This window comes from Saccostrea cucullata, unplaced genomic scaffold (assembly GCF_032062105.1).
Source record: "Saccostrea cucullata isolate Sc308-1 unplaced genomic scaffold, CSIRO_AGI_Scuc_v1 ctg687, whole genome shotgun sequence".
NCBI classification, from domain to species: domain Eukaryota; kingdom Metazoa; phylum Mollusca; class Bivalvia; order Ostreida; family Ostreidae; genus Saccostrea; species Saccostrea cuccullata.
This window is the reverse complement of record NW_026925479.1, coordinates 67,262-85,283: the sequence shown is the minus strand read 5'-3', so window position 1 is coordinate 85,283 and position 18,022 is coordinate 67,262. Positions and strand designations below refer to the sequence as shown.

The window sequence follows — 18,022 nt, the reverse complement described above, 5'->3', positions numbered from 1 at the left end:
GTATTTCAAAAGGTTGAAGAGAAACTAGAGGTACTGTGTGCGCTGAGCTCATTTTAATGACACCCCACGCCTCCTTTATGATTATTTAAGACAAATCCATGTTTTACTCTGGGAGACCCGAAATAAATGTCAGATCAAAAAGTAGAATTAAAGGTCACAATGTCACAATGCAATAAAGAATATGTGAAAGTATCATTAAATCTTATTCAGTGGTATAGGAGGAATTGCGTGTAAGAGATGGATATACCTTTCAAAATTACAAAGAATGACAGTATCTAAGTTTTTTCTCAGGGAGCCCAAATTATGTACCAGATCTAAAAGTGAAATAGGTGCACTTTGGCACTGTTAAACAAAGATTCTGTTAAAGACTCATTAAATTCTGTGAAGCCTCATTAAACTTCATTCAGTGGTAGAAGAGGGGTTGCGGATAAGAAATGGATACCCCAGAGCATATCAGACGGACGGACGTACAGCTAGACGGACGGACGGACGTACAGACGGATGGATGGACAAACATCCCATTACTATATTCCCCTTCTTCCTGTTTTTCAAGCGGGGGTATAATAAGTCATGTTTACAATGAAGAAAACATCGAAGAGTGAATTTATAATAGTGTTTTAAATGGGTATCCGGAACTGGTAAAATAAGATCACGAAAATATTTCTATATCTTGCAGTGTTCTAAACATTTATATTTGACAAATTTTTAGTATATGTTAGAGTACATCTCAAACTTACTTTTGATACCTGGAACGTTGTTTTATGTGAAATATTTATGCATCTACAGAGGTTTTTCTGCTGACTTACGCGTCGCGGTGATTCAGATTTGTTGCATTGTAAAAGTATGTCTACTGTTTCAAGTACGATAACGAAACCAAACTGAGTGCAAAAAATCAAAACTTCACAAAATTCAAACACTCATAGATAAGCCTTCTTACCATAGAAATCAATTTATTTTTACATCTTTGAATTTATTAATTATCAGTCCTTAAATTACTATTTATTCGGAACTGGCCAAAATCCGGAACTGGCCAAACGACTGTATTGTGAATTTTCTGATCTGCAGACGTTTTTCAGTTTTAAAAAGTGTACGGTAAGGATCAAATATCACATTCAGTCACATTTCTTTTCTTTGTATTTTAACTCTATTTCTAATCGCTGTTATGTTATAGATGCAAAAGTTAAACGATTCCGGAAATTTCAATTCTTGTAGTATTGGTTTTGTTAATATTTTTGATTTGAACAATATTTGTTTCCGGTGTTGAGTTTGTGTGTGCACATTGCTGGCCTCAGCCTGGTGCAGTAAAGATGGATTTGTTTGGTGATTTGCCTGAACCAGGTTATTTGAATTTAATCTCATATTTTTATTTTGCGTATTCTTAAAGTAATATTTTTATTTTGCGTATTCTTAAAGTAAAACTTAAGTAAATGAACTTGCGTCCGTGTATTCTCTTCGGAGAATTTTTGTTTATTTGATCAGGTTGGGCACACACCCCCAAATGGTCATTTAACCCCCGTTTGGTGGTCAATCGCCCATATCGGCGTCTTTTTTACCTACCAAATGGTGGTCTTTTTTATTCAAATCCAATTTTCATTGATATAAAGCAAAAGCGCATTTACTTAGGCATAGGGGAATTTTAATTAACATATCCATCGCACATTTGATACAATTTAGTCAATTTTCCATGTGGAATTTCTGTGGAACTTCGTAAAAACAAAACCCACAGCTGTTCGTGACGGCCGAACTATTAGCTCAAACAATACAAAAAATTATTTTGTTGTGTATAGTTCGGTAAAAAATACATTTAAGCAAGAGGTGTTAGTCTAAAGAAGTAACTTTTCAAACGATCTTTCGATCTGCATCTATACAAATCTTTATAAAATCCCGTTAAACACGAGCTCCTCGAATCTTATTCGTATGGTGGGCACTTAGTGCTATGATATTCATTTTTCCTACATTTGAATGTAACATTTATTCTTTATTTTCTTTTAGGATGAAGTTACGATTTCTGTGCGACCCTTTGTGGTTTAGTATGCATATCTATGTTGTATCTACTATATTTATTAAATATTTTTGAATAAAAGATTTACAAAGTGACATTTGCAATTATTCCTATTTTTATTCCAAGATTATGGTTTTCGAGTGATTATTTTAACATGAATTCACTGCATATCGCATTTTTATAAAGAATAAAGCCATTGCTTACGAAATAAACTAAATAAAAGCGAATTCTTACCATTCCTCTTATTTTACTTTTTGAAAATTAACACTTATGGGCCTCCGTAGTTAATTCAGTCTTTTGACCCAAGTTTGGAAAAGATCGTCATTTTTGATTGGTTTAGATAATTGATCGGTTGCCCGGATGACAGAAATATGAAGTGATCAACACGATTGATAGGCTCAACTACGCGCGAGACGAAGGGAATTTTCTTTTTAAAGTTAAAACAGAGAAACGTTACATTTGTTTACATAGGTGACGATTTTGTCAATTATTTGAACGACACTGCGCAAAAAAGTCCGCGTTGAAATTTTATTTTTTTTCGTTCAGAGTACAGATAAATATCTTTATTTTATTCCCCGTGAGTTGAAATTATGCGCCATTTCACGTCATTCCAGAGAACTGAACAGAACGATTTTTCTCTCCCATTTGGTGGTTGATAAAGACGCCGATATGGGCGAATGACCATCAAACGGGGGTTAAATGACCATTTGGGGGTGTGTGCCCAACCTGTTGATAAGACTATAAAGAGGAATTAAAAAATATCTTGTGTCCTGAAATGTTACAAGTTTTGAGTTGGACTATTTTAGTCAGTCAGTTGGGAGGGAGCAACCAAACAATTTTTGAAAATGGCCTGATTTTTTTAAACTTATACTGTACATACATATACATGTATATACTCCATATACCACAGGCATTAGTGAAGCTCCTGTAAAACTCTGTGAAGACAATCCAGACAGAGACAAATCCAATACTGCATTAGATTCTATGAATACAGTGAGTGTAAACAATTGTAAAAGAAAAGCTGAAGAAAAAAATGAAGACAAACCAGCAAAACAAAAAACATCAGGTAAAAGACCTACTCTGTGATTTGAAAGATCATGTACTCAGCACACCAACATATAGTAAAGTGTCATGATATATATTTTTGTTTAAGATACACATTATGTTTTTGCAGTAAAATACAAATTGTCTCCCTTCTTTGCTGAACGACAAGGTGAAAGAGACGAGATGCAGGATGAACATGTATTATTACAAGACGTAACACAGCAGATTCCGAACCTCCATCCATCTGTGTAAGTTATTTTAAACTTTTCTTTTTTAAAAAATCTCTTAGAAAACTAGCATACAAATGTGTTATACTTCTGAATGTGCAATGAGCTGGAAACACATATAGGAAATTCACCACAGACTGATAAATTGAACATTCACAGGTACAGAGTTGCCTTTTTTGCAGTCTTTGATGGACATGGAGGAGCACGGGCTTCTAGGTTTGCATCCAAGAATTTGCATAAATTTCTTCTGGATAGGTTTCCAAAGGGTAATGTTCCCCATGCCACCCCTCCTTTTCAATAGTGAATACACATGTAAAAGTCTTTGTATATCTGTTAAATATTTTCCAGCTCTGTTTTAACATCTTTTCACTATTAGTAAAAGGGAGATATTTCTTGATTTTTACTCTTTAAATTTGTTACTTCCTTGACATTTGTTGCTTTATTTTCATTTCTAGGTGAAGTTTCACAAGTAGAAAAAGATATGAAGAAAACCATGGTGGAAGCCTTTAAGAAGACAGATGATGAGTTTTTAAAAGAAGCAAGTAAAATGTATGTACAGTCAAAACCATTTACATTTCAGTTTTACTTTATACAATGTAAAATTGTTATTAAAGTTCAAAAAATTGGTACATGATTTACAATTTTACCTTGGTTACAGGAAGCCAGCTTGGAAAGATGGAACAACAGCCACAGTTATAGTTGTGGTCAATGATACAGCATTTATAGCTTGGCTAGGTGATAGTCAGGTAACCTAGAAGTATTAAGATGGAATAAATTTCAACCATTTGGGCATTAGAAAGGAGGGACTTTGTTCCATTGTGTTTGTGATGCCTAAGAGTATATCTTTCACATATGAAACAATAAAGTAATTTTTGGTATCTGAAACACTAATATCTTGAATATCATGGATATATTGAAGTAATTTGGAAGACATATGATTATCCATCAATATTTGAATGTCAATAAACCTCAATTTTTTTCCCAAGCAGGGTTTAAAATTAACGCTCGCCCACTCGCAAATTGCGAGTAAAATTTGGTGTGGGCTCATAAAATTTATAACTTGCTTGCCCACATGGCGAATGAAAATTCTGCAGGGGCCGAATTCATTCGACCAGTCCCCTTACTGAAAAACAGACATTTCCACAGGTTTTTCATTCAAAACTCCCAACCAATGAAATAAATCACAGCAGCATGGTCCTATTGTTCGTAAATATCCTTCATCTTTTCCATTTAACAGTACTGCATGATTTGTGAAAGCCCTAAAACGATCGTTTTTTCCTAATCCGAATTTCCTCCATTCTTCTGTACATAGTTGATACGTGAAAGATATACAATTTTAATAACTCCAAACTACCTATTCATATAAATTATAAGTGTTTTTACTTATTACTATTTCAGATATGTTACAGTTAAAATATTTAACATTGAAAATCTTATGTTACATTGCCACTTCATCGGTTGAACTTGAAGGAGCAAATACATGTATACGTATTCGACCATGTAAAGAAAAAAAGGATAGTAAAAGTGATGCTTGAATTCAATTTTATTTCCTTTGATTAAATATTCATATGACATTTGATTTTCATAAAGTAAGAACTCCAATTTTAAACAAATGTACTCATATTAATACACAATCATATTTTATTTGTATCCGCAGCTTTTGTCCCAGTGTCCAAAAAAAGGGGAACAATTTTTTTTTTAAATCACAGAAACTGACTGTGGGCTAACAAATTTAGCTGTGGGCTCCTAAATTTGAAATGTTAGGAGCCCACATGGCTAGTGGAAATTTCAGTTAATTTTAAACCCTGCCAAGTCTAATTGATTTTGAGATTATCAGGTTTGACTGTATATACATTACAAGGTTTTCCCAGGAAATGCAAACTTTTTAAATCTTCCTTAGACTTCTTGACCAAAATTTCAATTTACCACATTGCTTTGAAATATTTTTATGACCTTTACCTTATTTTTGACTGTGCTCTATTCTTGACCTTGATGTTGTCTTCATCAAATGTCTTATATACAGATTGGTAGGGGCATTTTTTCTGTCATTGGTTTCTAACCGTGACCTTTTTAATGACTTTGACCGCACTGTTCCTTCGTTTGGTAGTTACTTCTGTTTTTAAAAATGCTTTGAGATATTTTCATATTTTCTTCAAACTTTGTTTACTGATAGAAAGTGGAGGAGTAATAAATATAAAGAGTGTCATTTTTTTTTCTTAATCCTTCTTTGATTTGAATTTTATTTTTCTCCCTCATTTTTATTTTAGTTCCCTCGTATTTAATTCCATAAACGAAAATTTCAGAAAAAAATTGTATCTGTTTGCTTTTTAGGCAGTTTTATGCAGATGTAAGGAAGACAACTCTGATGTACCCATCCCCCTGTCAACAGAGCACAGTCCCTCAGTTTATGAGGAGAGAATCAGGATTCAGAAAGCAGGAGGCCATGTCAAGTAATTTCAGATCCGAAATGTCTTATTCATATTTTATTTCTTAATTAGCATAATTATAAATATCAATTTTGAGTGAGATTGAAGCCTTATAGAATATTGTCCCGTTGTCTCACTGTATGTATTTTTTACCTATACAAGATAGAGGCTTATTACTTAACTAAATTAATGCTCAAAACTTTATGATATATAGTTAATGTTTGATTGAAGATTTTTCCACCAATGACATTGCATTTATAAAGAAATATCTTTTAATTTAAAAAGAAGGCCTATTTAAAAAAAAATGATAATCCCTGTTAATTATATGTTTTTCTAGAGATGGTTGATGAAAGTATTCAAGGTGTTCAATCTATTTTTTCAGGGATGGTCGGGTTTTGGGAGTATTAGAAGTATCACGCTCCATTGGAGATGGTCAGTATAAAAAGCTTGGAGTGTCATGTTTACCTGATGTCAAGAAATGTCAACTGACTGACCAAGACAGGTAAAAATGTACTGTGGAATCACAAATTTTCATGAGGGGTTAATTTTCGTTGTTTTCGAGACATGAAAAGACCCACATATTCATGCATAAAAAATGAAATGTTATATAAATAACTACTCAACAATTCTAAATCCACAAAATCAAAATACCATGAACCAAGTGTTTTTCGTAAAACCATGAAAATTTGACCCCATGAAAGTATGTGATTTTACAGCAACCAATAACTTCCTCTACAAACAATGAGGCATACTCATATTTAGTATCTTTTTCATTGATAGTGCATTTTTATTTTAGTTTTAAAAACTTTATAGATATAATTGTACACCAGATACAAAAAATAATGGAATATGAGTGTTTTGATAGATGAAGCCAGAGAGCAAAATCAGATATTATATCTTTGATGCCCATTAATGATCAGTATTGGAAAAGATTGATTATCTATAAGAATTTGAGTGTCTTGATAGGTGACAATGTTGCAAAAAAATAAACATCACATCTTTGATGCTTGGTTTCATTAAAACAAAGATGGGAAATATTGATAGCCTGTGTTTTTTCTCATTATTGTATACTTATCCACCAAATCTATGTTCAAGACCAGCATGCCTGACTTCCCGTTGTGAAAGAGATGCTGTTCTGACTTCGTTATATGACATCTTTAAGTCGTATTTCTGAGTGTGTCTGCATTTTCGCTGTATTATTAAATGATACAAACCATGTTTGATTCACCAAACAAATTTTGCTGATATCTATATTACAGATATATTGTGCTGGCATGTGATGGACTTTGGAAATGCTTTTCCTTCAAAGAATGTATCAACTTCACAAACAAAATTTTAGAGGTATGAAAACCTTAAACTTTTATAAAATCTTCAAAATTCAACATTGTTTACTTACACTGTATGCAAAAGCACCAGAGTTTGTTACCTCCCACCCCACCCCGATGGAATTCCTTTCCTACTACAGTATTATATATAAGTACCCTGTTATTTCATCACACTCCTGTGCAGTGTCTAAATGTCATTTGTGAAAAAAGCACCACTTGAATAAAGGACCATCAAATATGTTCGCTATCAGTATCTGTATGAAGTGATATAAACTGATGGATGAAATGACCTTATTTTTAGTTCCATGGTTTAAGAGTCTAGTTATATCTGTAAGTCTTATTCCATTTGAGAGTAAATTATTAGGAAGACTAATTGGAATTCACAAGAATGTATCATAACTTCCAATCTCATTGTTAAAAGACCTTGACCTTTGATTTTTGACATGAGATATAACACATTTATACACTGTAGGTCTGTTTTTTAAAACATACTTTTTAATATATTATTAATTATTATTTAAAATAATCTTGTACAATGAGCAGCAGGTGTATGTAGCAGTAAAGTGGGAGTGCTAACTCTGTTACTGTATGGACAATGCTACAAATCGTGTAAAACACACACAAGTTTCAAGCCATTCCAATCCACAGATATGGCTGAAAACTATTTTGGACAGACAACCATGCATGTCAATGACAATACATTTCCTCAAATTTGGGTATAAAGTATTGTTTACAACAACATATTCTGTATCTAAACAGAAATAATTCCTAGAATGTTATGGTATTAATAGGATGAGACTCTACAAGAGACTGATGGTAAGACGGTGAGAGAAGTTCGCTGTCAGACGGCCTGTCAGAAACTAGCTAATGAAGCAGTACTTCGACTGAGTGCTGACAACGTGACAGTGGTATTAATATCTATTGCCAAAACATGATAGATGTAAATAACACAGACTTCAAGAATCGCAGCTATTTACATTATTTTTTTAAGTGGAGATTGACAATAGAATGAGATCTGATTAATTTGAATGAATTGATATTTGCTTTGGAAAGTTGAATGGTATAAAAACAAATTATTTACATTTAATATTTACATTTGTACTTGCAATTTGGTTCACATAGATGAAGGCTATTCACCGAATAATAGAACCATGATATATCTTTCCAGTTTGAATGAATGAATTGTTGCTTTGGAAAGTTGAATGTTATAAATTATCTGAGAAAAGTACACGTATTTGCTGAGTTTCACGTAAAATGCCTTTGGGGAAAATTCAGTTAGCAATGATATATCCTAGAATGTAACAAGAATTTACTTTGCTTCCTTTATCCCTTCTGAACCATTTAATTTTTGATAGTACTGTAATGATCAACTGAATAAGTTAAAAGATGGTGATTTTAAACCAAACAAGTTATATGTTATAGTCGTTTATATACAAAGTAAAATAAAATGCTGTTGTTGATGCCAAGAGAGGAAAGAACAGTTAGAATTAATCTAGAACTCGATAGGAGCAAGATTTTACTTTAAGATTTTGGAGGATTTAAACTGTACAATTCCTTGGAATCATCCCTGGAATTTAATATCGGTGTTTAAATTGCTATGATGTACTTGTAGTATGAAACATGTACATCTTATGTCATGCATATTTTTTAAAATGTATTATAAAACAGATTTTGTATTAATTACTTGAATGCAGATTGTGTTTTCTTTAATTGCTATTGATAATAAAAAATGACAGATCTGTGGTTCTTTTAGTCTTAGACCATATATATATATGACCATATATATATATATATATAGAGAGAGAGATATTCTTGTCTGTTTTAGTTCTACCAAAATATATAAAAGCAAAAACAAATCTTCTAAAATGAAAAAAAATGTCATCAAAAGGCTTTTATTGTGAAATGAGCTTAACACCTGACCTATATTCTCATTACCTGTAAACTTGATGGTGGTTTATTTTTGAGGACATTTGACCTTTTTTTTTACACCTTTGATACAAAACAGGTCCCTGACCACAAATTTACTGTCCGGCCTGTCACGTATATGGGGGTTGGCTTATGAGTAATGATTAAGTCGTGCTTTAATGGACAAACTAAAGGAAATGTTTGGTACAAAAAGGTTTGGTGCATATTCTGTGAAATTACTAAATGTAACGGTATACAATATTTTGAATGAAGACGCTTTTATTAGCAGATATGACACGGTTTAAAAAGTTTAATAGGCCATCTTCTATTATATATGACCTTGTATTTGTATTACGAAACGAAGTAAATTTATCGTTTTTATGAACATATTGGACAGTCTGTGTACTTAACTGCTTTCACTTCATTTCTGTCCCTTTTTTGTTGACATTTTTATACTTTTTGAAATATTTTATCATACAAATAATACAGAAAAAGTGCATTCGATCAGACTTTAAGGGAAAACGTCAATTTTTTTTTTATAGATTTGACCAAATATGACGTGGTAACATGTACATGTATCTGTCCAACTTCAAAATTATTGGCCCGCTTCTAAAAAAAATTTGGTGAAATGAATGTACCTTACTCGTCCTTTTATATAATTGATGGATTCTGAAAACTTCCATTGAAAGTAAATATTAAAGTCAATTTTTGTTAGATTAGTTTCAAAAACATTGATAATACAATATTTGTCAAAAAGTCCAAACATAAATATTGCCGTCGGCCCTCAGCCTACGGGAAAACATTTTTTCTTCAGATCCAGCAATCATATTTGCCGTCAAGTACAATCATTTTTTTCAATAACATTAACGAAAATGGGTTTAGAGTTAAAATTGAAGGATATATTAATGGATTGACTTGTTCATTCTTAAAAATTTCACATATCTTAAACTTAACTATTAACAAAATACAAAATTCTTGCTTTGAAATTAACAGTGTTATGTATAGATGTTAATTTCTCCGTGTTTGTTCCTTATGTCGTAAAGTTTTGTTTCATAATCATTTATTTTTACTTTCTGAATATTAAATGTTAAATTATTATTCATAAGCAAGTTTTTTTTATAACAAAGTTCTTTACAGTAAGTCATACGTATTACAGATTGGTTTGCATAATCATATTTTAATGTTAACATATAACAGGTGGGTTTAAAATTTGCATAAGCCAATTTGTAGAATGGTTGTTTTATGTTAATTTTATAGTATATACTAAATTACAAAACAACTGAAGTGGTTAAAGAGTTGACTTATTTGTTGTCCGTCGTTTGTCATTTTAGAACTCTTAGATTCATACTCATGGTTTCGGTTATGTGCTTTTATGGTCATTGTTTAGTGAACATTAAACTTTTCAACAAAAAAAAAAGAAAAAAAAAAACAATACTGAAAATGGCAGAATTCCTCTAATTTTAGGTGGAAAAACAATTATTTGTTTACGTTCGTTCTTGCAGTTTGGTCCAAGTAGATATAAGCTTTTAACCGAACAGTATATAACCAAACCATATCCTTCCTGCTTAAATCTAGTAATTGTGGAAAATAGAGTTATTAAAAAAGTTGAACTTTGAAATTTTAAGACCTTTTTAATGACCTCTTTGACAAAATATAATAGCTTTATTACGTATACCCGTCTTATCTGAGAAGAGTAAATATATCATATATTTAAAAAACCCAAATAGTTTCAATTTGTAATATCATTACTACTACTATTTAAAGTTTTATTACACGACATCTATGTAAAAATGTAAATTATTACCATTTTATTGAGTCAAACATAAATCACTGATAAATATACTATATGCTTAAGACATACATTTAAAAACAATTGACCGTTTAAATATGTAAAACAAAAAAATTATAATTGACACGAACCTTTTGCAAACTGACAGAAGTTTACTTTTACAATATACCTTGTATCTGAATAAGGTTCCGTGGGTATATAAATGTAAGAGCCTTGTTAAACATTTGTACTCATAAGTTTTTTAAAATTTGTTTTCAAAGCAACCAGAATGTTTTCGTGCGTATATAGAAAATAATGATTAGATAATTTTTTTTTTTATCTAGAGAAATATATTAATGTAATATACAGATGCTTTTGTCGCCTCATTTATCGAGTACTAATAAGCATACGACTACTAGTAATACTCTAGTTTAAAAGAAATATTGACTTTTAGTACATGTTTCAACTTACGAAGGAATAATGCTATGTTGTGTGTAACTTTGGTTTGTACATGTAAGACAGCTCACGGCAGAGACATTGGCTTTTGATATAAAGCACTATAAGACGTACATGTAGCAATATACTAGTAATATATTTCCTTTTTATATATAAATAGTAGAATGACTTCGTTGATCAAAACACAAACTTGCATGTGTTGAACCACTCTTCGTCAAGTCATGAGCCTGACCGATAGGGTATACACACACTACGACGCGTCACTGTAAACTTACCAAATTTTTGCCATGCACCAAAATAACGCAGTTTACTTTCTTGTGTAACATTAAATTATTCCATGTCAGTGTTAGTTTTTTTCATGCACTAAACAGTTCTTAGTTTATAAAGAAAATCGTCTATCCATACTTGCAGACACATACTCTTTTTGGACAGAAACCTTTCCTACAGTTTTCTGTACACCAGCCCTTGATGGCTTTCTGCTGACCATAGCGGTTTGCACCGTGACATATAATGGATTTTTTGGGACTCTTTATAGTGGAGGTTTCTTGAACGCGCGTTTGCGCTCCTATACTTTTTGCATTTTTGGAAGGATACTTGTTCGTATTATCAACATATTTGATTTTTTGTCCGAATATTCTTGGGTTTTTCTTGTAAAGATCCATATATGCCTCTTTAGACAAGAAATTCACGTGTCCGTTTTGTTTTGGTATTTTCTGTTTTAAAGGGTCTTTCTGGAGAAATGAAGATAAAAATGGTAATGTAGGTTTTTTTGTTGAACTTAATGGTTGTTCAGTTGTTGTTGCTGTTGTACTTGTCATCATTGAACTAGAAGTTGCTCTTACTCTTTTGTTCACACATCTACACATATGTCGTGGGCAGTTCCCTGCCTTGCAATTTCTTGTACACCATGTATTGATGCCTTCTACGTATGCAAAACTTTCTGCACCTGTACAAACCAGAGATTTTAATGTTGCAATTTCTTGAGTTGTAGTTGATTTGCCTCTTTTCTGTTGAAGTTCTAATAACCTTGAGTCAAGATTATGTGTATGTTTTCGAAATTGATCAAATTCACCCATTCTGCTTCGAAATGGTATTCTGAGATTTCTGTTTGTGAGAAGAGGGCTTTTTAAATATTCTTTGGGTGATATTTCACGAAGTACTATTGGGTTTCCCTCTAGTATGTCATCAATGCCGTAATCAGCTTTTACAATCATGGGTCGAGTTGGCGGCCATTGTGATTTTAGTTCAAATTGATAACGATTTTTATAGTCGGTGTTTCGGATTGGTGATTTACCCAGAGTTTTCAAAGGGTCCCATTTTACAGATGCAATATTTTGCCCATTTCGTTTGTTTGATTGCACCATGAGTGATTTCATCATGGACCACAACATCTCGGACAACCTTTCGAGCACAGCTACCTTCTGCCCATTGTGTTTTGCTGTCTTGATTTCCAGTGGGTTAATTTCAGTGTTTGATGGCTTCTGTTTAAAATTAATCTTTGTACGTTTGGCTCCAAAGACAGACTGAATGTCAGACATTTCCGTCACTGGTTGATTTTCCAGCTGCACGGGAACACCCTTTATTGACGAAACAGTGTATTCTGAAACCGTTAACGGTGACCATGTAGTCCTCTCAGGAAACGATTGCTTGTCAAAGGATGTCTTTTTGAAATTTATTCTTGTTCTTTTAGCACCCAATGGTGAATGAAAAGCAGATTTAGTCACAGGCTTCATTTCCAGCGGCATCGGAAAAACTTTTATGGGCGACTCTGTAAAATCCGAAACTGTCTCTGGTATTTCTGTTGTCATTATAGGAATTAAATGCGTGTCAAAAGATGTCGAGTAAATATCAGACTTTTCTGTTGGGTAATCATTTATTTCGTCCCTTGAAATTGATCTGAAATTTTCTAAAGTATTTCTAAGCTGAATTTCAAGTGGCTCGAAAAGATGGAGAGGTCTATTATTAGATCTGGAGTCCTTTAGAAAGTCTGGATTTTCTGTAATCGAGATATCTGCACAGCCGTAAAATTCTTCCTGAGGACCGATCCCATGTCCGCATCTATCATTTATATCACAGTTCCAACGGTTACCTAAATAAGATGAGAAATCTTACAGTCATGCAGTTAATTAATTATCAAAATGTACTGGACTAGTTATGGGAAATATATTTTTAATTCATGTTATCTTATTCATGTTATTGTTACATAGAATGACTTGAATATCTGACTGCACATAGAAATCCTTATATTCAGTATTATGCCGTTACCTGTGTTATAGCGCCATTGGAGTACACAGTGCTCACACGACAGATTCGGAGGAAGACGACCTTTCATGTGAATTATGCCATTTTCTGAGGCATTCACATGATAACGACCATCTATAGACTCTGTTACTAACACAGGATACTTATCAAAACACTCTTGTGTGGCTGGAATATTTCCATCTTGGACAGGACAGACACGGTATTCGAAAACGCCAATATGGTTGGCAGTGAGATCTGCTGCTAAATCAATGACGTCACCAGCCTTGTATTTCCGGGTAATAAGCCCTGTAGCGTATCTTCCGCCTGCTTCGTTAGGTCTGGGGTGGTCTTGGTAGGGATCGCCACAAACTCCGCATCGGCCTCCTTGATGAATCCAATGATTCTGAAAATAAAACGATGCAATTTGATATTACTTTTGACAAAGTAAAATCTTTTTGTTGTTTTCGCAAACCATTGTCGAAACTTGGTATCTTCAACTATCTTTAACTTAAAGACTTCAAAGACGATTTTGGTTTCATTGCGAAATGTTGGTATATGCACTTAAATTACAAAGCACAGAACAGCTCACAAATAAAGAGTCAAAAGCTGAATGAATTTAATTCATAATTTATATAGTTCTTTTCAAAAATTTGAATTAAAAAAAAACATGCATTTTTCATACCTGCGTTTACATTGTTCACATTTAAAGAAATAATAATTACTATTCCCTGGAATAAATCACGTGATTTTATTGACTTCACCCGAATGGAAATCCTCATGTGTCTTCGGAAACGAGATATACTTTGATAGGTAAAGGTTTGTTGTTAGTATTTAGAGAACAATGCAGTAAATCAGCAACAACTGCATAGTAAAAGTCAGGTATGATTCCTGAGTTGATATAAATCTTGGTCATTAACTACCTAGGGAAACATTAGAAATATCGGTGTGGGTCAGCATGACAATTATTTCACTCGTAAAATAATTATTTTGGATCAGTAATATTAAGTATGCGAAGTATTTTCCGATCACTTTTATGTAAAAATTTTCAAAAAACTTCATTAAGGGTTCAAATTAAGTTTACATCCAACACCTCTTGTCATAAATGGTAATGAACAGCGAAACCCTATTCAATGATGTATATTATATGGTGCGTTTAACAGTTAGCGGTTTTGGTGGTCAAAACGAATGACTGATATTCTTTGTGAGACTTTGTTTTGGGTTTAAAACAGATATCACATTCAGGTCACCAGAGAGGACATCTAAAACTAATGACTTAACGCCAAGTCAACCAGTGAATAGCAACTGTCCTAAAAGTGGACAAGAGGGTGACATTATGTTAACACTTGATTCCTACTATTTTATTTCCGCAATATACATGGACACAAAATATATTATCTGTTGCGGATGAAAAACACTGCATGGAGGAAAATTTTTGCATCCATTTTTTTTCTTTGTTCCTTGGATACAATACGGAGCAAATGCAATGAAAGTATAACTGTCACTGGGCGAATTTTACACAGGGCAACATTTTTGGAGTGTGTATGGGTGAAAATTACGGGGTGGGGTGAAAGTAACCTTGTTTAAGGCATCTGTTAAAGATCACGCGATTTTATGATAATTCTAAGCACCTCACTCAGTTCATCACAAAGGAAAAGGCATATTAATTTATTACATTCGAGTGTCAATCTGATTTCAGTCATATTCTTTAATCCGCTCGAATAGATTGTTTTACCTTGTACATGTATAGCGATCTATGTGAGCGGATCAAAGGATCTAATTTTAATCAGATTGATACAACTGTCTTTTTATTCAAATAGATGATAAAAATAAAAGCCATCATAAGATGGTAAAAATAGTTTTGGGAAAAAGTATACAAAAGTAAATAAAGGTTACGTTTAATGGTTAACAGTGTTTCACATAGTCTATATAATACCGGGTATAGGCAGATAGAAAAAGGCTATTGTAAAGAACAATTTTTTTGTGTAGGATATGAGAAATACTAGTAGTCCACTGAAAATTGCACTCAGTTAATTATAAGTACATGTGTGATATGCATATTAACAGTGTTAATATCATTGAATCATGGTCAAAGAAGAGCTTATTATTCCATAATTTTTTATAAGGTGTCATTTTGCTAGAGTCTTCTAAAATTTGAAGAAATATTGTAAATTACTTTTTATGTAGAATTTGGTGTGTTTTTTAAGTAGAATAAAACTTTAAATTTCAAATTAATTTTTCACAAAACTAATGCATTAAATACCCGTTTCAAAAACAGCTTAAAGCATACTAGTAGTTGTTTTTTTTAACTAGCCAAACTGAAATAAAAGAAATGTTTACGTGTATTATTAGTTTTCAGATGTTCAAATCACCAAATTTATTTATTTGCGGGTTTTTATCCTTTCTATATAATTTATGTCTATAAAAACGTTTTATGAGCATTTAAATTTTGCTTACTCTTTAAGAAATTCAGTAAACAAAACGCAAACAGGTTAGTGACTTTTCCAAAGACAATAGAGAGAATTCAAAAGAACCAATAACAAAGTCAACAAACTCTTGACATCATGGCATCCTAATTGATGCGCTCAGTTATCTTTAATTTATCAACACATTTTTTGGAGTCGTAGTTTTACATACCTTTCATAAATGAAAAATAGGACATTTTTGAAGGAAACTAAGCCTGGTTGAAGAGTTTTTTTGTAATTTGTCTTGTGACAGTTTTTTTTTATAATTCAAGTTTCATCATTACAATGTTGATTTACTGAAAATTGAACTCAGAGAATATAATTCAATTTCAGGCCTCAATATTTTGTTTGATCTTTGAAGAACAAAAGTTAAAAGTTTGACATAAAATATATATTTTATTTAATTTTGATTACAATACATTGGTTTCAAGTGCTAGCTAGCATTTCGTCATATTTAAGCGTAATAATAATTTAAATTGAAAACATAGAATATAGGAAATTCAGCAGTAGGATTAGGTGAACCCATCTCTTTCTCTCTCTCTCTATTCCCCCCCCCCAACTCTTTCCCCTCCCTCTATATCTCTCTCCCCCGACTTTCTCTCTCCATCCCTCCCTCCATATCTCTCTCCCCGACTATTTCTCTCCTTCACGCACTCTCACTCTCTTCGCGCACTCTCTCGATCTCTCTCTCCTTCACGCTCTCTCTCTCTCTCTCTCTCTCTCTCTCCCTCTCTCTAAATCATCTTACCTCATATCCACCACAATTGAGTTCATTATCATTGGTATTCACTGGAGAATCGAATCCTCTCCTCCAGATAGAGGAACGGCTAGGTGGCTCCCAGAGCTTTCCGTGTCCATAGACCTCCACAATACAAAGTACAAAAGTCCAAAGAAAGTGCATGATGAAACAATGAAAAAGATTCACAGATGTGCCCCAAGGAAAATGCCAATTATAAAGCCATCTATTGAGTAGTTGATTTAGATTGAAAGACAAAATTATCACCGAGAATAAAGCTTGAAGCAATTCAGAATCAAAAACTCTTATTTTCCCATGTAGACTTGCAAAAATTAGGTCTGTAAACAGGCAGATTTAGTGCAATAAGATCAAATTCATGTCCGTTGTGTGAGTTACATTGTTTCACAGATTTCTTTGTGTACATATTTACCAAACATGCTAATTCTGCTATTATCAGGACACAATATTCCAATTTTGTCCCCAATTGCAAAGCAGGCAGTGTGAAGATAGGGGCTCGCGACTTCACGTTAACTCATTTAGCTAGCACGCGCTCCAATGGGTCGTCTGTGATGCGCGCGCTCATAAAATGTCTTGTCTGACAACTATGACCGTTATATACGAGAAGGGACCATATATATTTGACTAAGATCCAAACCTAGCAACTAATTATGTACAAAGTCGTACTGTTCTCTAAAATATAAAAGAAAATGAAAAACCTTGTGGTTGTAATTTTCTAGGAAGCTTTTGACCAAAAAAGCATTAGAAGCAAAAAATCGCATGATTTTGACAAATGTACATATCATGTTGAACACAGAAAAATGGATGTAAATTCCAGAAACATTTGTACATTCATGATTAAAAAATATTGTGTCAAAGGAGAATAAGTTATTAGACTCTATAACTTTGACATAAATTGGTGTTTGGCCACCTTTATGAAATCAATGTATAAAATGAAAATAAGATAAAAATAGTGACATCAATTGTCATGACTCGTTTATTATTAATATCTTTCTAAATAAAAAAGAAGAAAGAATGCCCTACAAATTGTAATAAAAATTGATTTAAACAACTTTTTTTATTAAGCAATTTTTGATCAAGAAACACATAATGGTCTTCAATCCCTAATGGGAACAAATTCAGTGAAAATTGAATATATAACTGATATGTAGGCAACACAGTTAAAATTAAAGATAAACATCATAAGGAAATAATGTTTTAACGTTTTACAAAAGAACTTTCGACTATGACGAAAATTCAATTCTGCTGATAACGTTCTAATTATGGTATGGTTTGAAAATATTTAATTTTTTTTGCACTATAGCAATTTTAAACATAATCATTACTTTTGCAAAAATTTTACTTAAACTGTCAACTTAAGTCTATGGTCCTGGTCATAAGTTCTTTGTAAAATGAACCCCAGGTGTACAAGA

At 32.6% G+C, this 18,022-nt stretch overlaps 2 protein-coding genes across 2 annotated transcripts; one reads left to right on the top strand and one right to left on the bottom strand.

Annotated features, from left to right (window-relative positions):
• The first annotated feature begins 1,288 nt into the window (after positions 1–1,288).
• LOC134268941 (integrin-linked kinase-associated serine/threonine phosphatase 2C-like) lies at positions 1,289–8,761 on the top strand. The gene is made up of 10 exons (XM_062751176.1): positions 1,289–1,338; positions 2,913–3,068; positions 3,177–3,294; positions 3,433–3,539; positions 3,729–3,822; positions 3,932–4,019; positions 5,605–5,723; positions 6,082–6,201; positions 6,959–7,040; positions 7,816–8,761. Exons 1-10 carry the CDS (start codon positions 1,308–1,310, stop codon positions 7,957–7,959), a joined length of 1,059 nt encoding a protein of 352 aa, XP_062607160.1. The 5' UTR covers positions 1,289–1,307; the 3' UTR covers positions 7,960–8,761.
• Positions 8,762–10,720: 1,959 nt separating this feature from the next.
• On the bottom strand, positions 10,721–16,998 carry LOC134268934 (uncharacterized). Its single transcript, XM_062751169.1, has 3 exons — positions 16,605–16,998; positions 13,419–13,797; positions 10,721–13,242 (listed from the first exon to the last, which is right to left on the bottom strand). The coding sequence occupies exons 1-3, from the start codon at positions 16,755–16,757 to the stop codon at positions 11,549–11,551; spliced, it is 2,226 nt and encodes a 741-aa protein (XP_062607153.1). The 5' UTR covers positions 16,758–16,998; the 3' UTR covers positions 10,721–11,548.
• Positions 16,999–18,022: the final 1,024 nt, after the last annotated feature.

What these genes read in the sequence shown, in the direction of transcription:
- LOC134268941 (XM_062751176.1), top strand. Translation starts at nt 1,308, where the DNA reads ATGGATTTGTTTGGTGATTTGCCTGAACCAG. An exon ending in CCGAACCTCCATCCATCTGT is followed by an intron (nt 3,295 to 3,432) that starts GTAAGTTATTTT and finishes GAACATTCACAG; the next exon opens with GTACAGAGTTGCCTTTTTTG. An exon ending in TTAAAAGAAGCAAGTAAAAT is followed by an intron (nt 3,823 to 3,931) that starts GTATGTACAGTC and finishes CCTTGGTTACAG; the next exon opens with GAAGCCAGCTTGGAAAGATG.
- LOC134268934 (XM_062751169.1), bottom strand. Translation starts at nt 16,757, where the DNA reads ATGCACTTTCTTTGGACTTTTGTACTTTGTATTGTGGAGGTCTATGGA. An exon ending in TCAATTGTGGTGGATATGAG is followed by an intron (nt 13,798 to 16,604) that starts GTAAGATGATTT and finishes TTTTATTTTCAG; the next exon opens with AATCATTGGATTCATCAAGG. An exon ending in CCAATGGCGCTATAACACAG is followed by an intron (nt 13,243 to 13,418) that starts GTAACGGCATAA and finishes CATCTTATTTAG; the next exon opens with GTAACCGTTGGAACTGTGAT.